The sequence below is a fragment of the Haemaphysalis longicornis genome, unplaced genomic scaffold, assembly GCF_048455015.1.
Source record: "Haemaphysalis longicornis isolate Haplotype H1 unplaced genomic scaffold, Haemaphysalis longicornis Haplotype H1 scaffold_3, whole genome shotgun sequence".
Classification (NCBI taxonomy): Eukaryota; Metazoa; Arthropoda; class Arachnida; order Ixodida; family Ixodidae; genus Haemaphysalis; species Haemaphysalis longicornis.
This window is the reverse complement of record NW_027526335.1, coordinates 79,748,346-79,766,687: the sequence shown is the minus strand read 5'-3', so window position 1 is coordinate 79,766,687 and position 18,342 is coordinate 79,748,346. Positions and strand designations below refer to the sequence as shown.

At 45.5% G+C, this 18,342-nt stretch overlaps 1 protein-coding gene across 2 annotated transcripts; it reads left to right on the top strand.

Annotated features, from left to right (window-relative positions):
* The first annotated feature begins 1,511 nt into the window (after positions 1–1,511).
* LOC144174717 (peroxisomal trans-2-enoyl-CoA reductase-like) lies at positions 1,512–15,390 on the top strand. Of its 2 annotated transcripts, none has more exons than XM_077703548.1 (9): positions 1,512–2,004; positions 3,653–3,789; positions 6,492–6,657; positions 10,150–10,231; positions 10,298–10,394; positions 11,255–11,356; positions 12,245–12,359; positions 13,154–13,224; positions 13,345–15,390. In XM_077703548.1, exons 1-8 carry the CDS (start codon positions 1,884–1,886, stop codon positions 13,204–13,206), a joined length of 873 nt encoding a protein of 290 aa, XP_077559674.1. In that variant the 5' UTR covers positions 1,512–1,883; the 3' UTR covers positions 13,207–13,224; positions 13,345–15,390. The 2 variants fall into 2 exon arrangements, with proteins under 2 accessions (XP_077559674.1, XP_077559673.1); XM_077703547.1 differs by having other exon boundaries at positions 1,513–2,004; positions 13,154–13,220.
* Positions 15,391–18,342: the final 2,952 nt, after the last annotated feature.

The window sequence follows — 18,342 nt, the reverse complement described above, 5'->3', positions numbered from 1 at the left end:
TTCTTGTGCTCTGTTCCCGTGTTGATTATGGGGTTTCATTCTTTGGATATTAGCGGCCTGTCCCCTTGAGAGAATCGACGAGTGGTGGGAGAAATAAGCTGGCGCATTGATTTTGGAGACTTGTGTACTCCGGTCGTTCTCTTTCATCCGCATCTATTTTCAGTCTATCTGCGACCGCATCTTTTGTGTTAGTGTTTTATTTTCCTTGCAGTGTATACTTCTATCCCCGTTGGATGACGATGTTATTATTACGCCAATGAACCGGCCTTTATCAAGAAGGAAGGTGGTGAAACACTTTTGGTCATGTTTATACCGTAGAACGAATCTGGCTTGAGCGGCTGAAGTTTGCGTTCGCTCCTGTCCCCCGTTCTACTTTCCTTTGGAGAAAAGAAAGAGGGGGGAACAAGGTTATTGGTTGGGATTGAACAGAGAGAGTAGGATGGGCCCAGGTAACCATGGTCATTTTAGATTTTCTGAGAAAGCGGAATAAACAAGAAAGATGTCGCACTTGTGTGTCTGCGGGAGAAGCTGGAGTGCTTCAAGAGTCAAGCGCGTCAAGACGCGAAGGCAATCACGCATTCGTATGACTGGTAGTACTGGCGGGGAGGACGGGCCAGGAAGAAAAGGTATTCAGAGAAGGAGGAGAAGTCAGTAGACTTCTCCCCGACACGAGCAGCAGAATGACTGATTCTAGGCAGAAAGTACAAATCATCCGTTGATGCATGGTGGATCGCAGGGCCGTACCCAGAAATTTTTTTCGGGGGGGGGGGGGGGGGGGGGGGGTATGAATTTTGGGAAGGGGATATTTTTGCTGAAAGCAACAGTAAGTATTGTTTACGTGCTGCCTGGAAAAGATTTCGGGAGGGGTTCGAACCCCCAAACCCCCCCTCTGGGTACGGCCCTGGTGGATCGCGATTATTTCCCGAGGAACAGCACCGCTGAGGCATTTCTTGCAGAGGGAAAAACGACAACTTCCAGCGAAGCGACGTATTTTCCTTTCATATGCCCTCGTTCTTCAGAAGAGTCTCCCCCTTCAGCAGCTCCCTCCAAGAAAAGAATAATAGGCGGGGCGCGGGGCCGGCGGCGCGCCGCAATTTTTGCCCGGCGGCGGCGGCGGCGGCGTGCTCGTTCCCGCGACTTTGGCAGCGGCGCAGACGGCGCGACCAAAATAAGCTGCGGCGGCGGCGCGGCGCGGCGGCGCACAGGTCTATGGCCCGCAGCTTTTCGCAGTTTTCTTATCGCAGTTAGTTTTGCGCAAAACGGGCGCATTGCGCTGTACCTTTGAGGACCTTTCTATTATGCTGCAAATGGAGTGTACTAGGATAGTTCTAGTACAATAGTAAAGTGTACTAGAATAGTTCACTCTACCGTACAGCACTGCCTCGTAAAAAAAGAAAAATCTGTTTTAAAAATTATTCGCTCAAGTCAGCGGCTGTTACAAATGAGAATGGCAACCCGGTTCTGGCGGGCGGAAACGAAGAAACAAATCACCAAAAAAGCCAAAAATGCCACAGAAAAAAATAACGGAGTGCACGTGTGTAAATTGAAGTCAACGAATGCCGCTGTACCCGTACTGCGAGACTGCGACCATGCTATAATTAGACTCTACTATAACCAACGAGTTACACGTCACCTGTAGCATTCCGAATGGGGGCGTTCTGCTGCGCTCAAGGGTGAATGTACTGGCGGCACAATCAGCACAATCCTCCCTGTTCTCTGGCGGCACTGGCGGTCTTTGCTGTACTGTGCTCTGTTGCTGCTCTGGCAGTTGGACGTTTTGGTGGTATCGTTTCTTCTGGACCGCACTTCACGGACTGCACACGCCCGCGGCCGATGTGATCGAGACAAGTAACGTTGCTGCAGGTTGTGTCAAGCGATCAGCAATGGCGAGCAGCAAATTCCGTAGCATCTTCCGCCCAAACTTGTTCAAAGGCAAAGTAGCTGTCGTCACCGGAGGAGGAACGGGCCTAGGGAAGGCTATCACGGAAGAGCTTCTTTATCTCGGTGCGTTGTACTTTATACGTATTTTATTTGAAGTGCTGCGAAACTCTGCCGAGGATCATTTAGTAAACAAGCTTGAGTGAGAATGGGAGCGGTTATATAACTTTATACTCACTTTAACTATATTCTTCCCGTGCATGTTAGCATTGTGTTCAGAAATACACGTGCGTTCGTAAATTGGTTTCTCGAAAGACGTCGGGATACGCGGTTGGAGTATTGATAAAGCACTATTGTAACATCGTAAGCGAGGCAGCGACGTAGAAAGTAGGGTACCTTACGATTTTATGTACGGCAGGTGACATGGTGTTTGAAATATTTAAAAGAAAGCGCAAGTAGAAAGAGAGAATCAATCAATCAATCAAGAGCTGTATTCAGATAACGAATAAAGAGAATAAATATTTTTATTTTGGTAGACACTAGTGTCGTGAATACAAATATACCGATCGCATGCTAGCTACTTGTTAATGCAGAAAATGCCAGACGTATGAAACAAGAATCGCCTCCCCATGCCCTTTTCCTCGCCACGATGTGCGACATCACAAATCGTGAAGCAATGATTGAAGTGAAGCCATCGTGTACAAGTGGAACGCATGGAACACTAAGGAGCTGTGTTCTAGGGTCATGCCAGTTCTGCTCCCAGCACTTGGAGAAAATGAAGAGGAGGAGGTAGTGGTGTCGCTCTAACTGCAGCTGACTGACTGGCTGTTACCACTACTCCTACTTCGTGGGTTGTAGGTAATTTGTTAATACGTGTAAATACACTGTTTATTGAGCTATCCTTTTAACAACATTATCGCGGGACATAGGCGGACAATGCCATGTCCAGCCACCGACGACGAAGGGGTAGTGGCCATCGCAGCCTGCGCAGACGCTCTCATGGTCACCTTGTAAGTAACGTAAATAGATCGTTATCCTCCATGATGGTATGTGTCGCCTTTATCCTGCAGCCACGTAACAATATATATACGTGTGCACAGCTGCCAGCGATAAAAATCTAAGATTTTTATCGCAATAGCCTATGTAGCTGGGGTGGCTGTCAACTTTAGTGATGGCGCAGATTTCCTGCATCTTCCCCCAGGCGGCAGTAATTCGTGCAAGTGCTTGCCTACGGTGGGGCTTCATGGCCGCTCAGTTGAGGGGCTCAATTTTCGACCAAAGCTGGATTCAAGAAATGTCTTTCTGCACTCAGGAATCAAGCTGTCCGTGTTTTGGCGCTACGTTGGCATCCCATACCAAGATGGCATAAAAAAGAAGCCTTTCTGACTGGTGACGAAAGTAAAAGCCCGTCAGAGCAGTTAGGCTTTTAGGGAAATAGTGATGATAGGGTAAATTCATCAAAAGGGGATTGCTCTGCCCCAGTCGCTTGAAACGGGAGAAAAATGCCGAAGTTAATTATTTGTCGCAAACAAGACATTGTTGGTCATTGAACAAAAGCCTAGAGAGCCACAAAATGTATCATCATCAAACAAAAAGCTACTCGGCCTTTTGTGTCCCTTTATTAAATTTTATGTCGCAGTGACTGAATTGGACAAGCATACGAAATGGAGTAATGAGCTTTGAAACCAGAAGAAATAAGAGCTACGTTTAAGAGTCAGTTACCACCAAGTAATGGCACTTCATGGAGCTGTTGCACATTTTGTCTTTTCCACAGGTTGTTCCGTCACGATTGCATCGCGGAATGAAAAAAACCTAAAGCATGCAGTGGAAGACTTTAAAACGACACTACTTCCAGGAGATGAGGCACATCGCGCATCGTTTGTGCCTTGCAATATCCGGAAGGAGGAACAGGTGGTTTTTGCCAACCAATAATTAAGATTTGTCGGGTCGAACTGCATAAATGTGGAGGTGCCCTATTCGAATTTTCGGTAACTTTACGTGGTCCATTGCTCCCGGTAGAGTAATATGTTATTGAACATGGAAAGACTAACTTTAACAGCAAGGCTTGAAATAGTTAATCAACACAGCCAGCTATGACTAGAGGCTTGATAATGCTATTAGCCTTGTGGATGCCACAAACTTGTAAAAATAACAATGGAAAAAACATGGCAAAAGCCAGGCAGGAAGTGGGTGGATTTATAAAAAAGACTCCAATGTGAAAAGAGACCCACCACTTGTAAAGCACTGTTAGTGGTTTGTGTACAGTGAACACTAACCCTCAACCCCCTACCGTGCAAACAAGTACAGTTGTACTTCGTTATAAGAGGCATGCATGTAAGAGACAATTGGGTATAAGAGACAGTATTCACCCAGATGTATCGCTGCCTAATCTCTCCCATTAATTTGACCTCTTTTATAACAGATATCGGATGTAGAAGGTAGTTGGTTATAAAGGACAAGTGATCCTTGAATTTTGGTCAACAAGCTCGCCTGTGACAGACATTTCAACTTTAGATGGGGTGCCACCAGTTACTAACTGCAGTTGCATCCGTTGTGAAATCAGCAAGGACGACAGACACCCGCAATCGCTATTGATTATAACTTCAGCAAACACACAGTGGTTCAGTCAGCTATGAAACGATGACGAGAAGCCCTGCCAATGGAAATGCAATGTACAGAAGTGGTTAAAGCTTTCCGCCATGCGTACGAGTGCGACCGCGCATGCAGGCTTCTGCACAAGCCAAGAATACCGGGTGCGCACAGTGCTCTCTCCCAATCGCGTAGCTCCCAATCAAGAAGCATCACAGATGTCAAGTCCTGCAAGCCTGACGAACAGCCAGAGCACATAGCAGAAGAAGCTGTGCGCTCTGGCTATTCATCAGGCTTGTGAACTCGACATCTACGATCCTTCATCTTCTGCAGACAGTGAAAGAAGAGAAAGCTCGTAGAAGCTGTTGTAAAAAACATAGTAAATATGGTCATGAAGTAAACAAAGATTCAAAACTCCTTCACAAATTCTGAGGGCGAAACATAAATTAGAATAAACCTTTTGCACCATGCTGTAGCCTTCCTTTGTGCTTATTTTAGTCACACAGTGCCCACATTACACTAGGGGTTGACCAGTAAGTGACAACAGGGTACCCTGCTTATAAGAGACCTCTCAAATGAGACACAGAAACTGCTCCCCAGTACGTGGCTCTTATAAAGTGGCTCAACTGTATAGCAAAGCTTACGTTATCGAGTATGGTAATACTATTGTGCACTTGTGGTTCTGCTCACTAATGGGACTCTTATTAGCTCTTAGTGGTTTTTGAGTTCCTGTGTATTTTACAAGTTTTTTATCCCAAATTCAAATGCCTGAGTGTCAACTGCTATCGCTCACCAATTAGTGAATAGGAATGCAACTAATTCATCTGAACCCAGCTTTGGCTTGCTCTTTCAATGAAAGGTCACAGAAACGGCCATATTTCCATTTGCAGTATCATGTAGGTTGGCAAGTACACTGATTAAGTTACAGAGTCTTCTGTTGTTCCATAGGTGCAGATATTCGTAATTAATAAATTTTATGATGAAGTCGAAGATATCAATATCTGTGCAGCTGAAGCATAGAGAAAAACTGCTTCTGCCAGAAGAGAATCGACAGAAAGTCGTACAGTTGAGAACCTGTTGTTGGGCATGGGGGATTCTGTGTATTCTTGAAAAATCGTGCTGTGAAAAAAGTTGAATCTGAAAAAAGGCTTCTGTATTTGTATTGTCTTTAAATTATTGGGCTGTCCGAGAAAATCACACTTTAACTAAATTCCTGTTCCCTTGCACTAAAAAGCAAAAATGTAGGCATGATGAAAAAAGGGCAACAAGGGCACAGCGCCATTTTCGCTATCAACCACTTGCTTTATTTCCATATTTGGATTACAAAGGCATGCTGAAAAATAAAAGCATTGAATTAACGGCCAGAACTAGTGTCATTGTGACGTGTAGTTTCAACAAAAGTGACAGGGCCTAGGCTTTCATGTACCTGTCTCAATGGATGTTTCTTTTAATGTGGCTTTCAAGTATGTAGCATGGGTGCTGCATTTACATTTCTTGTTATACTGCACTGCGACCTTTTTGCCTTCCTGTGTAGTTCATCTCAATGCCAGCTAATCTGTTTTCTATGTTGCAAATGCCAACCAGCCCAGCTTCTTACTGAAAATTGTTACTAAAGTGACATCTGTGAATTATTTAATACAGGAGTACTTTTTATGTGCGTGTCCATTGCTGTGCATGGTGCCACATTGACATAGCCATGTGCATGTCATTCATATCACGGCACATGCCCAACCAAACACAGATCTGGAAGACAAAATGCTCTTGCTAGTTCATACGGCATAAAGCCAGTCTTGGGTTTTCTTCTTTCTCGCTTTAAAGCAGTAACTTTCAGAGATACCACTGGCCTAGGAAAATCGTCACGATTCCACTGATGCACACAAACACCTGCGTGTCGTATCACCTTGGAGCGATCGTCGGTGTTTTTCGAGTTTCCAGCACAGCTGCTGAAGCTGTGCGCAGGATAATGGCAGTGCGAACCGTCTGGTATGTGTGTGATGGATGTTCGTACGTGCCCTCTCTTGCAGGTGACGGCACTGTTTCGCCAAGTGTTGGACAAATATGGACGCGTCGACTTCCTGGTCAACAATGGTGGTGGCCAGTTCCTCTCACTTGCCGAAAACATATCGCTCAAAGGTTGGAACGCTGTTGTCGAAACAAACCTGACCGGAGCGTTTCTCATGTGCCGAGAAGGTGGGTGATGAGAACGGCCGTGACTCATCCGCAGCAGCTGTGTTGTGAGAGGAAATAACAAGGGGCTCTGCCTGATAAGTGAACTAATCAGCCGTGCAGGCAGCAAATGTTCTGCTTAGAACTCTCACTTGGAACAAGAACATAGCACAACATGTCACTGGCAGTGGCTAGGACACAGTAGCACAAACAGTTGACACATACTAATGAAATGTGAAACAGTTGCTTAGGAGCAGATTTTTTAAAGGGGCCATGCAGACAAAATACAAATTTCTTTTATTCAAAAGATTTCGTGTTTTATAGTGCCCCCAGCGCTTGTCTGGAAGCAAACGATGATTTATTCACTGAGAAATAATTTAAGTTAAAATTTTGATTCTCCCGCCAAATCATGTTATCGCGACGTCTGCAATGACATCACAAGAACTGCTCTGCAGCCGATTGCAGAGCCTTGTTTACCGCTAGTCAACCTAGATGGCGCCACCACACTGCAAAGGGCCGTTTTCTGTTTTGGCTTTGTTTTTGACCGTATTTGTACCTGGCTTGTTTTTGTTAATGTAGAAAATAATCGTTTTGTAAAACATTGTGTTTGCTCGACAGATATGGTCACATGCGACACCGTCGGTTAAGCCTATCGGCCAGTGTCGTCTGAGACAACCCTAAAGTGCCGCAGTGCTGTGCAGATAAATTAAGCATAATCCGCGCAGTACCAACATTAGTACGCATCGGCACTTCTATGTATTTGTGTACTTTCAAAACTTCCACTGTTTACCCCGCCATTCTTACTACTATAAAGACATGTGCCGTTAATTTAAATGCAAATAGCTTGTTTTGCGAGCTTGTAAACCCTGCGTAATTTGCGTTTGTTTTTGGCAGCCTCAGCCAATCGCAGAACTGCCACATATGACATCATAGGTTCTGTTGCGAGAAATGAGCTAGTGGGTTGCATGGCCATTCCCTTTTCTCCTAATTATAAAGCTTATCTGAGCGAAGTTTACGTTAAAAGTCTGTGAGTATGATTCTAATGACGCAATCTTTTGAATGAACCAAACTTGTGCTTTGTCTGCGTGGGCCCTTTAAAGGAGCCATGAAGAGAAAACACAAGTTTGGTTCATTCAAAAGATTGTCTCGTTAGAATCATACTGACACCACTTTTAACGTAAACTTCGCTCAAATAAGCTACATAATTAGGAAAAACGGGAATGGTCATGCGACCCACCAGCTCATTTCCCGCAACAGAACCTGTGATGTCACATGGGCTAAGCTCTGCGATTGGCGGAGGCTGGCAGAAGCAGACGCAAATTAGGTAGAGCTTACAAACTAGACGAACGAGCGATTTGCGCTTAAATTTAGGGCACATTCTTTACAAAGCAATAAGAATGATGGGACAAACAGTGGAAGTTACGAAAGCACATGTAAACATAGAAGTACTGATGCATTCTGCTGTTCGTACTGCGCACAGCATGCTTTGGTTTAGCTGCACAGCACTACGGGGCTTGGGGTTGTCTCAGACGACACTGGCCGATTGACGCAAGCAACGGTGTCTTGCGTGACCCCATTTGTCGAGCGAGCACTGTTTCAGGGAAGGAATATTTTCTCCCAGAACAAAAACAAGCCAGGTTTAAATGCGGGCAAAAACAAACCAAACGCTTGCCACGGTATGGTGGCGCCATCTAGGTTACGGAACGTAAAGAAACGCGGGAACAAACAAACAAACCAACACCGCTGTACAGGGTGGAGACAACCTTTGAACGGTCCCGTGCCGCTGGAATTGGGCCAACGGGCTCAACGCGTTATTCTTTTCGTTTCCCACGAGACCTAGCAACGCGAAACAGACAATATGATTCAAACTTCTTCAGTAAACCGCGTTGCGGCGATAATTTTAGCGCGGTTTTGACACAATGACTTGCTTCGGCGGCGAGCGAGCAACCGAACATGGCGGCGCCAGCGTTATGTGTCTCTACCCTGTACGGCGGATGCGTGAATGAAGGTACTCTAGGCTGCAGAGCGGTCGGTTCCCGTGATGTCACTTGGGACCACGAAAACGCACGATTGAGCGGGAAAATCAAAATTTTAACCTAAATTGTTTAATTTCTCAGTGAATAAAGCACCGTTTGTATCCGGACAAGCGCTGGGGGCACTGTAAAACACGATATCTTTCAAATAAAACCAACTTGCATTTTCTCTTCATGGCTCCTTTAAACACTCATGACGATTTAAGTAGTTTGGTTACTGGTGAACAGATACTTGTGAATTCCAGTGTTGCGACAGCCGCTTATTGCGGGGTAGTTCAGGTACAAGCTTGAGGCCACACCGTGAAAAGTAAATAGCTTGAGCCACAACTTCAGCTGTTGTCACAGTTGCCTGCTGCTTGTGCTTTAGATAGCGTAGATAGTGATCGATGAGCTTTTATCTTGTTGCCACTTGGCTGCTTTGCATTTTGCGACCAGTGGCGACAGATGTGGCTGTAATCACCTCGCCCGAGTGCTTCTGTATTTTATCGCGTATTGCCGCTGCAACCAGCAAAAGGATTCTGCTGGCTGCAAACTTCTAATCCTGTGGAATTCAGAATTATAAGTCTGCAGGATTCTAATCTAACGTTATAGGAACTAGCCCCAACATTGAGCCTACGACGTGCCAAGCAATGTCAAACTCATCATACGTCAAGTTGTGGGTACCTGTTAACGTTATTAAATCTCAAAGTGAAACACCTAATGTCAGGAAAATCCCAGGAAAGCATTGGCCAATACACCCCTACGGGTGTGCGATAAGCACCGCAGCCGATGGAAGTTTTCGGAGCCGTTTTGCTCCTACAGAAGCTAGCTTTTTGTTCAATGATTCGTTTAATGCTTTTGCATGGAAGTCATTTCTGTTCGTTTTTAACAGGGCTTGCACCCTTGTGACTCGCACATTGCAAGGCGCTTGATTCAGATGGCGGATAAAAGAAGGTGGGGAACATAAAATCATACACTGGGGGAGGCTTCAATGTAGGCTAGCCTTGCCTTGCATTCTGAAAAGGCTTCAGCTACTTGCCTATTTGCAGAAGGCAAATTCAGTGAAGCTCAGCGCAGTGAAGCATGCGTGTTCTGCAAGCAAACATGCAAACAGACTGATTTACTTGCAGTAACAGTGTCTCAAGGTTAAATGAAACAGACAAAAATTTGAAGGTTGATAAGGCTGTTACGTTTTTAGCAGCCACTGCAATTGTAGGCTTCTGTGGTGTGTACGTTCCGTGATGGGTACCGTATTTATTCGATTATAAGGCGATCACAATTATAAAGCGAGAGTGCAGTTTGGAGGGCCAAAAAATCACCACACCCACCCACCTACTTACCCACACACACACACACACGCACGTACGCACACACACACACACATGTATGTATGTGTATAAAGAAACCTTGCCTTATATGGAATAAATAGGGTAAATTCAGTAGTGTGGCGTCGCTGTGCAACCTCACCTGTGGGTCACACGTTATTTCGTCCTCGGTTTTCCAGCTTACCAGGTATGGATGGCCAAGCATGGTGGGTCTATCGTGAACATCACCATGGTCAACACTCGAGGATGCCCGTGGGCGGCGTAAGTTTATCACACTGCACATAGGTGAAGCGGGGTAGCAGTACTGATGCACGTTTCTTCCGGCAGCCATTCTGGAGCAGCCAGGGCTGGCACAGAGAACCTAACCAAGTCACTGGCAATCGAGTGGGCTGAGAGAGGAATCCGGGTGAATGCAGTGGCGCCGGTAAGAGTTGTTCAAATGTTTCCCACTCATTTGGCTTATTGCTAAAGCCCTAGAAGAGGTTTCTGATGGACCACAACTTTGCCTTCTTTGAAATATCACTTCATTTATAGTTCGCTGCAACCGGTGTAAAATGTTTCCATTGCAAGGAAGTTGCATTTAAAGGGACCCTGCAACCTGTTTTTCTAAAAATGAAATGCTGTCTGACCGTAGTCAACAAGCACATCCAGTGCTCAGAATAGAGGATCACAAAGTACTTCAGGCAAAAATTACTGCTCTATACCAATGAGATAACATAAAAACCTGCTCAAGAGATTTTTCTCTTTCCGGGCCCTGATAGTGCTTGCATGCTCAAATGACGTCATTTGAGCAATACTGCGGCTATTGGCTGACTTACCTTCAGCTGAAGCAACGAAAGCATGTGAGAGCCACTTTAAAGAAAATCGCAACATAAGTGAAGCAGAGACTTGAAGTCCTGCAGCTCTGTACTGAGCTGCAGGACTGCCAATAAGCGTGACATTTTTTCAAGCCCACTTTGTACGTCTTTACTGATTGGATGCCTGAATTGAGTCAACGGGGCATAAGGCAGAAGCGTGCCTTTGAACAGGGCAGAGCTGAAGGCAGCTAAGCAAGCATGTCTGGGGGGCGAAGTGACGTGTACACGCAGGCGGCTTTATGTTCGCACAGATGCTGCACGCTTTGGTATGAAAAAAAGCACTCTCAAACAGACATAGCTTATTTTGCTTTCGGAGCATTCTGAATATAGATTATGCTTGCATGTTTTTTTGGAGTCACGATGCTTGGGGTCGACTTTGCTGCACAACACTTGGTTATGTTTTCCCCCTCCCTATTTTGTTTTGCAGGGTGTCATATACTCTGAAACGGCGGCAAAGAATTATCAAGGAGATTTCCTGACAAGCCATGCCGCGAGAATTCCCGCGAAACGAACTGGTACCCCAAAGGAGGTTTGTGGAAGCAGTATGGGCTCTAGAAACGGATGCCCCTGCGACATTCCAATGCACGCATCATGACCCCTAAAGAGTATGCGATGTGTTACAAGAAATCATCAGTCGTGCATACCGTACGTGCAGTTTCCTTAGCACACTCAACTGTATTCTTTCCTGCAATGGGGTTTAGTAGGTGCTCCATCATCATTGTATTATAAAAATAGCTGTCACACTCCTTAGCTCTTCTTTTTATTATTATTATGTGCGTGGTCTCATTTCTTAGTTGTTTGCATATTATCTAAACTGATCCCTGTTGACGCAACCAAGCCTCTTATTGATCTTCTCTAGTGTGATGCTTATCATGCCCATCTGCACCAATTCTGCTCTTCGTAGATGACTACACCAACTTAAGCATTGCAGGACACATCACTCAGAATGATGTCAAAACATGTTGACTCCCTGTATTCGCTTTAGTTTCAACTTTTCAGACTGTAGTACATTAAGGAAATTTCATGACTTGGGATGCATTAATGCCAGTTTATAAACCAAACACATCGGCTTTAACTGCATCTGCGCTAGGGCGCACACCCTACTGAAGTGCAGGTGCCGACGTCAACTCTTGCTAAGCAAAAACCAGACAAAGGGCGTGACAGACGAGGATTGTGCTTGTCCTTATCTGTGGCGTCCTTTGTCTGGTTTTTGCTGCGCCTAACGGTGGTTTATCACGGAGTACCAACTAGTATCTTGTACCCATGCACTGTCTTGCTCACAAGCAAGTTCTGTTGCCTTGCTCATAGCCCGACTGTAACTCGACCTGCTAACTTTACTATGCATGAGGAATGCCAAGCACCCTTTCTTTCCGTGTCCGTCACTGTGCCTGTATCTTTGTTCCTGTCTCGAAACCAGGTGTCGTCGGCAGTGTGCTTCCTGCTGTCTCCGGGGGCATCTTACGTGTCGGGAGCCACTCTGGCTGTCGATGCAGCTACTGAGTTGTACCCATCTCTTACCTATGATATTCCAGGTCAGTAGGCTGCTGCACAAATGGCCTGGTAAGAATCAGGCAGAGGTAACCATGGCATGCACTGTCCTACACAGTATAAGCTTGATGACAGAAGGTATTTGCAATGCACCACGACATGTTACTGTATTTACTTGAATCTAGGCTGATATTTTTTTTCTAAGAAGTCGTTTACAAAAGTTGGGGTCGGCTTAGATTCAAAGATGTGGCTTTCCTGCCACCGCTAGACACTCAACGCCATCTCGCGGCCACAAACTTGCAGCAGGCACGTTCATGGGTTTTCAGAACTCTATGATTTTCAGGCTCCATTTTGCCTGTTTGAGTGTTGTGAACCATAATGTGAACCATGTTGTGAAGATTAACAGAAGATTAGAACATTAGCCCGTAAATTTTCTGGTTAGACACACTGAACAGGTTCTTTGACTATTCCCTGCCTTGTTTAGTTCTAGTACATCTCTCTTGGGGAGAAAAAGGTCCTAAATTCAGTTGGCTTACCTTGTGCCTAAAAAAAAAAAAAAACTGGGACAATGCACTGATTTGCACAGTGTTGTTAAACAGTACAAGGTCAATACTCGAAAAGATCTTCACACCACATAGATGGCAGTATGGCATAAGCAAATTAACAGAGCATTGGAATGCCAGCTCAGGAATTCTACAAGAATGTACTGCCTAAGCTGTGCTGATCAAATGGAAACTAACAATGTTTTACTATCTGCATCAAGCAAATGATGCAAAGTCTAGTTAAAAGGAATTAACATGAAAAATTATTACAAGATGAACTGCCTTGTCTCTCGCAGAGCACGACCGATGGCCCAAGCATGACAGCTGTTCAGAGGACGACACTCCTTAGGAGCGCCCCCTTATGTGCGTGCGTCTCGAAGACAGTTCTTTCTCTGCACATCCCTTTGGCTAGAGCTTGAGGTGTTTCTTGATGCACTCCACAATGTCTGCCTTCTTTGATGGGCAACGAAGGCCTTCTTGCTTGCAGAAGTCCCTCAGCACGTTGACCGTAAGGCTGGCCAGCTGCAAGGGAAGCGAGGAATTCGTCCAGGGATGTCGCAACTTCCAATTTTTTTCATTCCGGTGAAGCCGATTTACTCGGCGCCGCTCCGGGGCTCCTCCTCGCCACCACCGATGCCTCTTTCACAAGTTGCGCTATCAGCTGAAAGCAGCAGTAGCACCGTTATCAGATGATTGCGGAGAACACACAGAAGCACGTGAAAATGACTGAAAGCCGCCGCCGCTGTGGCTGCATCAAATTCCACCTCGCCCAGTAGGTGTGAATTGAAGAGCCACTTGCCCGGTTGGAGCGCCGGCATGAGCCCATAACTCTTCAACTTGAAAGGATTTCTGAGCAATATTTTCGTCAGTGTATTTCACGCCTAAGTATGCGCCCATCATTGGTTGCCAGTTTACATGTGCACGGGTTGTGGGAGATGGGGAAAGAAGGGGGCGTGCACGCACAGCTGGGCTCCATGCCGCTACCGATAATGCCCATTGTGCTGGTTCAAGTCTCATAGCTCAATGCGTCCTGTCAGCTGTTCCCGGTAATCAAGCAGTTTCGGTCTGGGTTGGTGTGTTAGACAAGCAAGCCTACGAATGGGGAGGTAAACGGACAGTCACATGTTTGTCCGCTTGAATAAAGCTTGAGACCTTCCAGCTTTAACTCACTATGGGACGGACGCATGTTGCTCTCTTAAAGAAAGAGCGGGAATTATAAGAAGCATTGGTCCAAACAGAAGCACGCATAGGCGTGAAAACAATAGCCATTGCCTTCGCCGTTACATTCTTTAGTTTCAGCTCGTCAAGTAGCAGCGAATCCCTCCCAGATGAACGGCAACTTGCTCGCTTGGAACGCTGACGTAGGGCGTTATTACTTGTTCAGCTAAAAGGGCTTTTAGAGCGACATTTTCGACTGTTTCTGTCACTTCTAAGCCCGCGCATATACCCTTTGCCGGTGTGCACGTGTTGGTGGAGGGGGGAGGGCATGTTTGCGAAGCTATAGGTTTCATGCCCTCACTGCTGACATGTCCATTGTGTTGGCGGGAGGTTTAAACGTGGACGTCAAATGGCCCGATGCAGCTTGTCCAGTGTCCTCTAGGTGGCCGAGCAGATTGGGTTGGTGTGTTACACAAACAGTAAGATGCCTACGAAGCGGGAGTAGAACACACAGCTCCTAGTTTTTCCACGAGACTGAACCTAGGGTCCCTCCAAGTTTCATTCTGCTAATTGGCTAGGAAGTATGCTCAATGAAAAATTACTAACAAATGTGTTTTCTTTCGTGCACTCCATGGACTGTGTCTGCCTTCACATGTCATCCTTCTTCACAGAGCGAAACGGCACTAATTGTTTGCTAAATGTAGCCTTCAAATCTATGTGCGCATGTTACAATGAAGGCTCAAAATCAAAATCAGTGACAAAGTGGCTAGCAGCATTGCCAAGAACATGAACTTCTCCCAAAATCCAACTCAATCTGATCAAGAACAATTCGTCAACATCCCGTAAGCAAATTTTGGTGCACCCATTCTTTAATTGGCATACCTTAGTCAGTCGTCGTACATATTACTGCAACTAGCGTGTCGCGTCTAGAGTTAGGAAGGTCAAGGTCCTCAAAATCGCAAATACTTTCAGTGTTCCCTGCTGCAGTTCTATTTCCAGCAGGAACTGGATAAGTAAGTTTATGAAGCCGAATTGATTTTTGCTGTCATAGGTGCGTGCGTCAAATAAAATGTCTTCTGCCAGGTATGTTCATGCCTTTTACATCTGCACAGTAGATCGACGTCAAAATTTTCCTGCATAACTTACCTGCCGGAAACTATCGGGGGCGCGATAGAATCATGCAAATACGGTATTGCATTGTGGGGGTGCAGAAATTGGTGACCATCAGTAATCACCATATACACTGCCTTTCCTTATTTGTATAAGATTTAAGCCTCTTAATTTTGCTTGTTCAAATGTTGGACATATTTTTATACCAGTCACTCAGTATGTGTTTTGCACAAACAGTGTTTTAATAAAAACGGAACAACAAAGCTTTCCTATTGTTGTCCATGATTATGCAGCATGCATAATGCGCTCACTTGATGCTTCTGCAAACCATGCACGCTCTAGTTACACTGGGAGCTTATTACAGGAATTACAACATTTCCAGCGTTCACAAATATGGCTACAGCCGGACAGTCTAGCCCTATAGGATATCCGTATGCACTGTGCTTCCCACCACGCAGAGGTGCTACTGTGCGGCGTACTCGTCAAAAGTGAACTCATCACAGCCAACTCGTCATAGGTAAACTCGTCACATAGGACAGGTCGTCATAGGCCATCTTGTCCTAGGGAAACTCGTAACCTAGGGCAACTGGACACTTGGCCAACTCGTCACAATTTACTTTTTTTGTCTGTTATGTTCAAATGAAAGAATACAGAAACTCTTGTAATTCTATACTTCTGCGTAAACATTCTTACACTCATCCTTCAATTCTACAACTTTAATGTTTCCTTTGTGGCCTTCGCAGAACACGCCAGACCAGACAGCCTATCCTTTTTTTGGCTTTGCGCAGCTAATCACGTGACTCACAAGATTTCATTTGCCCATTCTGTTTTTTAATACAATTATTTTTTATTTTTAGGTAATTGGGTGACCGCACTGTATTCAGTGATGGAAGTGGCATTTTACTTCTTGAACAGCTGTTGGAGCAGACAAAATTCCAGTTTGGAGCAGCCATAAGCCACTTTTGAGCAGATGCCAAAATGTGCTTCTATACAGTTAAAAGGGGGAATATAATTCACAAGGAAACCGTCAAGTTCCCAATATTTATTATGCACCATACTGCATGTAAAAACCAATGAACAAATGTAGCAGGCATATCATTTCAAAAATCAGAACAAGATCTTTGGTGCCTTCAACTTTAGGTTAAAAATACTTGAGGTACTTGACTGAACTGTCCTAGCTTTAAAACGCATATTTTCACTTGCAGCCAAAAACTCAAACAGGATAAACACAATTAGAGCAAAAGCCACAAGACCACAGTCGTCCTTGCATCACATTTAAAAAAAAATGAACATTTTAACTTCCAGGTTTGTCTGTATACATAGTTCAGGTACACCAGAACAACGTTGGAGTTGCACCGATGCGGCATGTAATAGAAAATGATTGCAGAAAAACGTCTTGAAAAAGGCAAAGCCAAATAAGACTAACTCTACAATGTTAGCAAGGCTAGTACATGCCACAAAGAACCGTTTATATGTTCTTAGTGACAAACATGGCAGTGCACCGGGGCGGCAGTAAAGCCATAAAGCCGTGGACGATCACAGATAAAGAAGGCCATGTCTACAGATGCGCAGACACATTGCAGCAAACTCGGCTTACAAAAAAACTTGTTGAGCTAGTTGGTTCATGCTTATTGGAAATAATATACTTGGACCTATAAGTAAAGGTGAAGCTAGACAAAAGTTTATTTTGAGTTTCGGTTTTGTACCAGAGGGTTAGAAGTGCTACCACACGCTTTCGAAATTCCCCTTCGGAGCACGTTTGGAGCAAAAATCTCTTAAACTGACCATTCGGAGCAGCATGGAGTAGAACGTTCATCTTAAGCGCACAAAAAATGCACGGACACAAAAGACAAGGACAAGCGCGCTTGTCCTCGTCTTCAGTGTGCGTGTTTTTTTGCGCGCTTAAGATGAACGTTATGGAATACCAGCTAGCCCAAACGCAAGCCCTTCTTCATAGAGCAGAAGTTTTGTCTTGGAGCAATTGGAGCAGCACTTCCATCACTGCAGAACCAAATCGCAAAGGTATACTCAATACAGTATTGAGTATACCTTTGCGATTTGTTTCTGCATTTCCAGTTTTTAATATTTTGATCTTTGGTTTCAATATTTTTTTGTAATATGACCTATATATGGGGGCAAACGTCAAGGCTCCCTGCACCTCCCCCCCACACACACACACACAAAAAGTATGACAAATATTATTTGAAAGGAGTAGAGGAGGAGGAGAAAAACTTTATTTACCCCATCTGTTGAGTGCAGTCACTCCGGACTAGTGAGGGTGTCCTCAGTCCAGGACTCCCTGGCTGTAGCCGGCCTTCCGTGCCCTATTCATCAGCCGAAGCTGGGAGCAGGGGTCGGAGCTGGTCAGCGCCGCCGCCCACTGTGAAGGGGTAGGGCTGGGATTGGGATGGAGGTCTGGGATGTTCGGGCATGCCCACACTATGTAGTATAGTGTTCCTGATGTGGGGCAGAGGATGCACTGAGGGGAGTATTGGGTGGGGAACATTTTGTGCCAGAGCGTGTTGTGGGGGAAGGCGTTAGTTTGGAGCTGGCGAAGTATAACTCCTTCCTCTTTGGTGAGTTGCTTATGTGGGGGAGTAAACTGTTGGCGGGATAGTCGGTAGTGAGAGAGGATGTCGTTGTATGTTAGCAGGGGTTGGGGCGTATAGTTAGTGGGGGTGGTTGGCAGAGGGTTGTGACTGTCCGCAATGGCCCGGTGTACTGCTTCTCGAGCCGCGGTATGTCCCGCTTCATTGCCGACTATGCCTGAGTGACTTGGTGCCCAGATAATGCAGAGGTAAGGTAGATGAGTCGTTTTCGAATATATGGAGGGCTGCTGGGGAGAGAGTGCCTCGCAGGAAGCTGCGACAAGCTTCTTGGGAATCTGTCAGTATGGTAACATAGTCGCTCTGTGTTGTGGTGGCTGCCATGGCTATTGCTGCTTCCTCAGCAATGGCGGTGTCCGCGGTGACGACAGTGGCTGTGGAATGGTCTGAAGTGTATTATTAACCACTGATATCGCACAGGCATCTTTGGTTATGTATGGAGAGGCATCTGTGTATAGCACATCCTTTTGATTTTGAAATTGCGCCTGAAGATAGTTGGCGCGGGCCCTTCGTCTTCCAATGTGATAGGTAGGGTGCATATTTCTAGGAATTGGGGTAACGCGGATGTGTTTCTGTATAGACAGCGGAACACGCATTCTGCATCTGGAGAC

Bases quoted from the DNA above. Each gene is read 5' to 3' on its own strand.
- LOC144174717 (XM_077703548.1), top strand. From the start codon at position 1,884: ATGGCGAGCAGCAAATTCCGTAGCATCTTCCGCCCAAACTTGTTCAAA. The intron at 2,005-3,652 runs GTGCGTTGTACT...TCTTTTCCACAG, and splicing joins GGAAGAGCTTCTTTATCTCG to GTTGTTCCGTCACGATTGCA. The intron at 6,658-10,149 runs GTGGGTGATGAG...TCGGTTTTCCAG, and splicing joins GTTTCTCATGTGCCGAGAAG to CTTACCAGGTATGGATGGCC.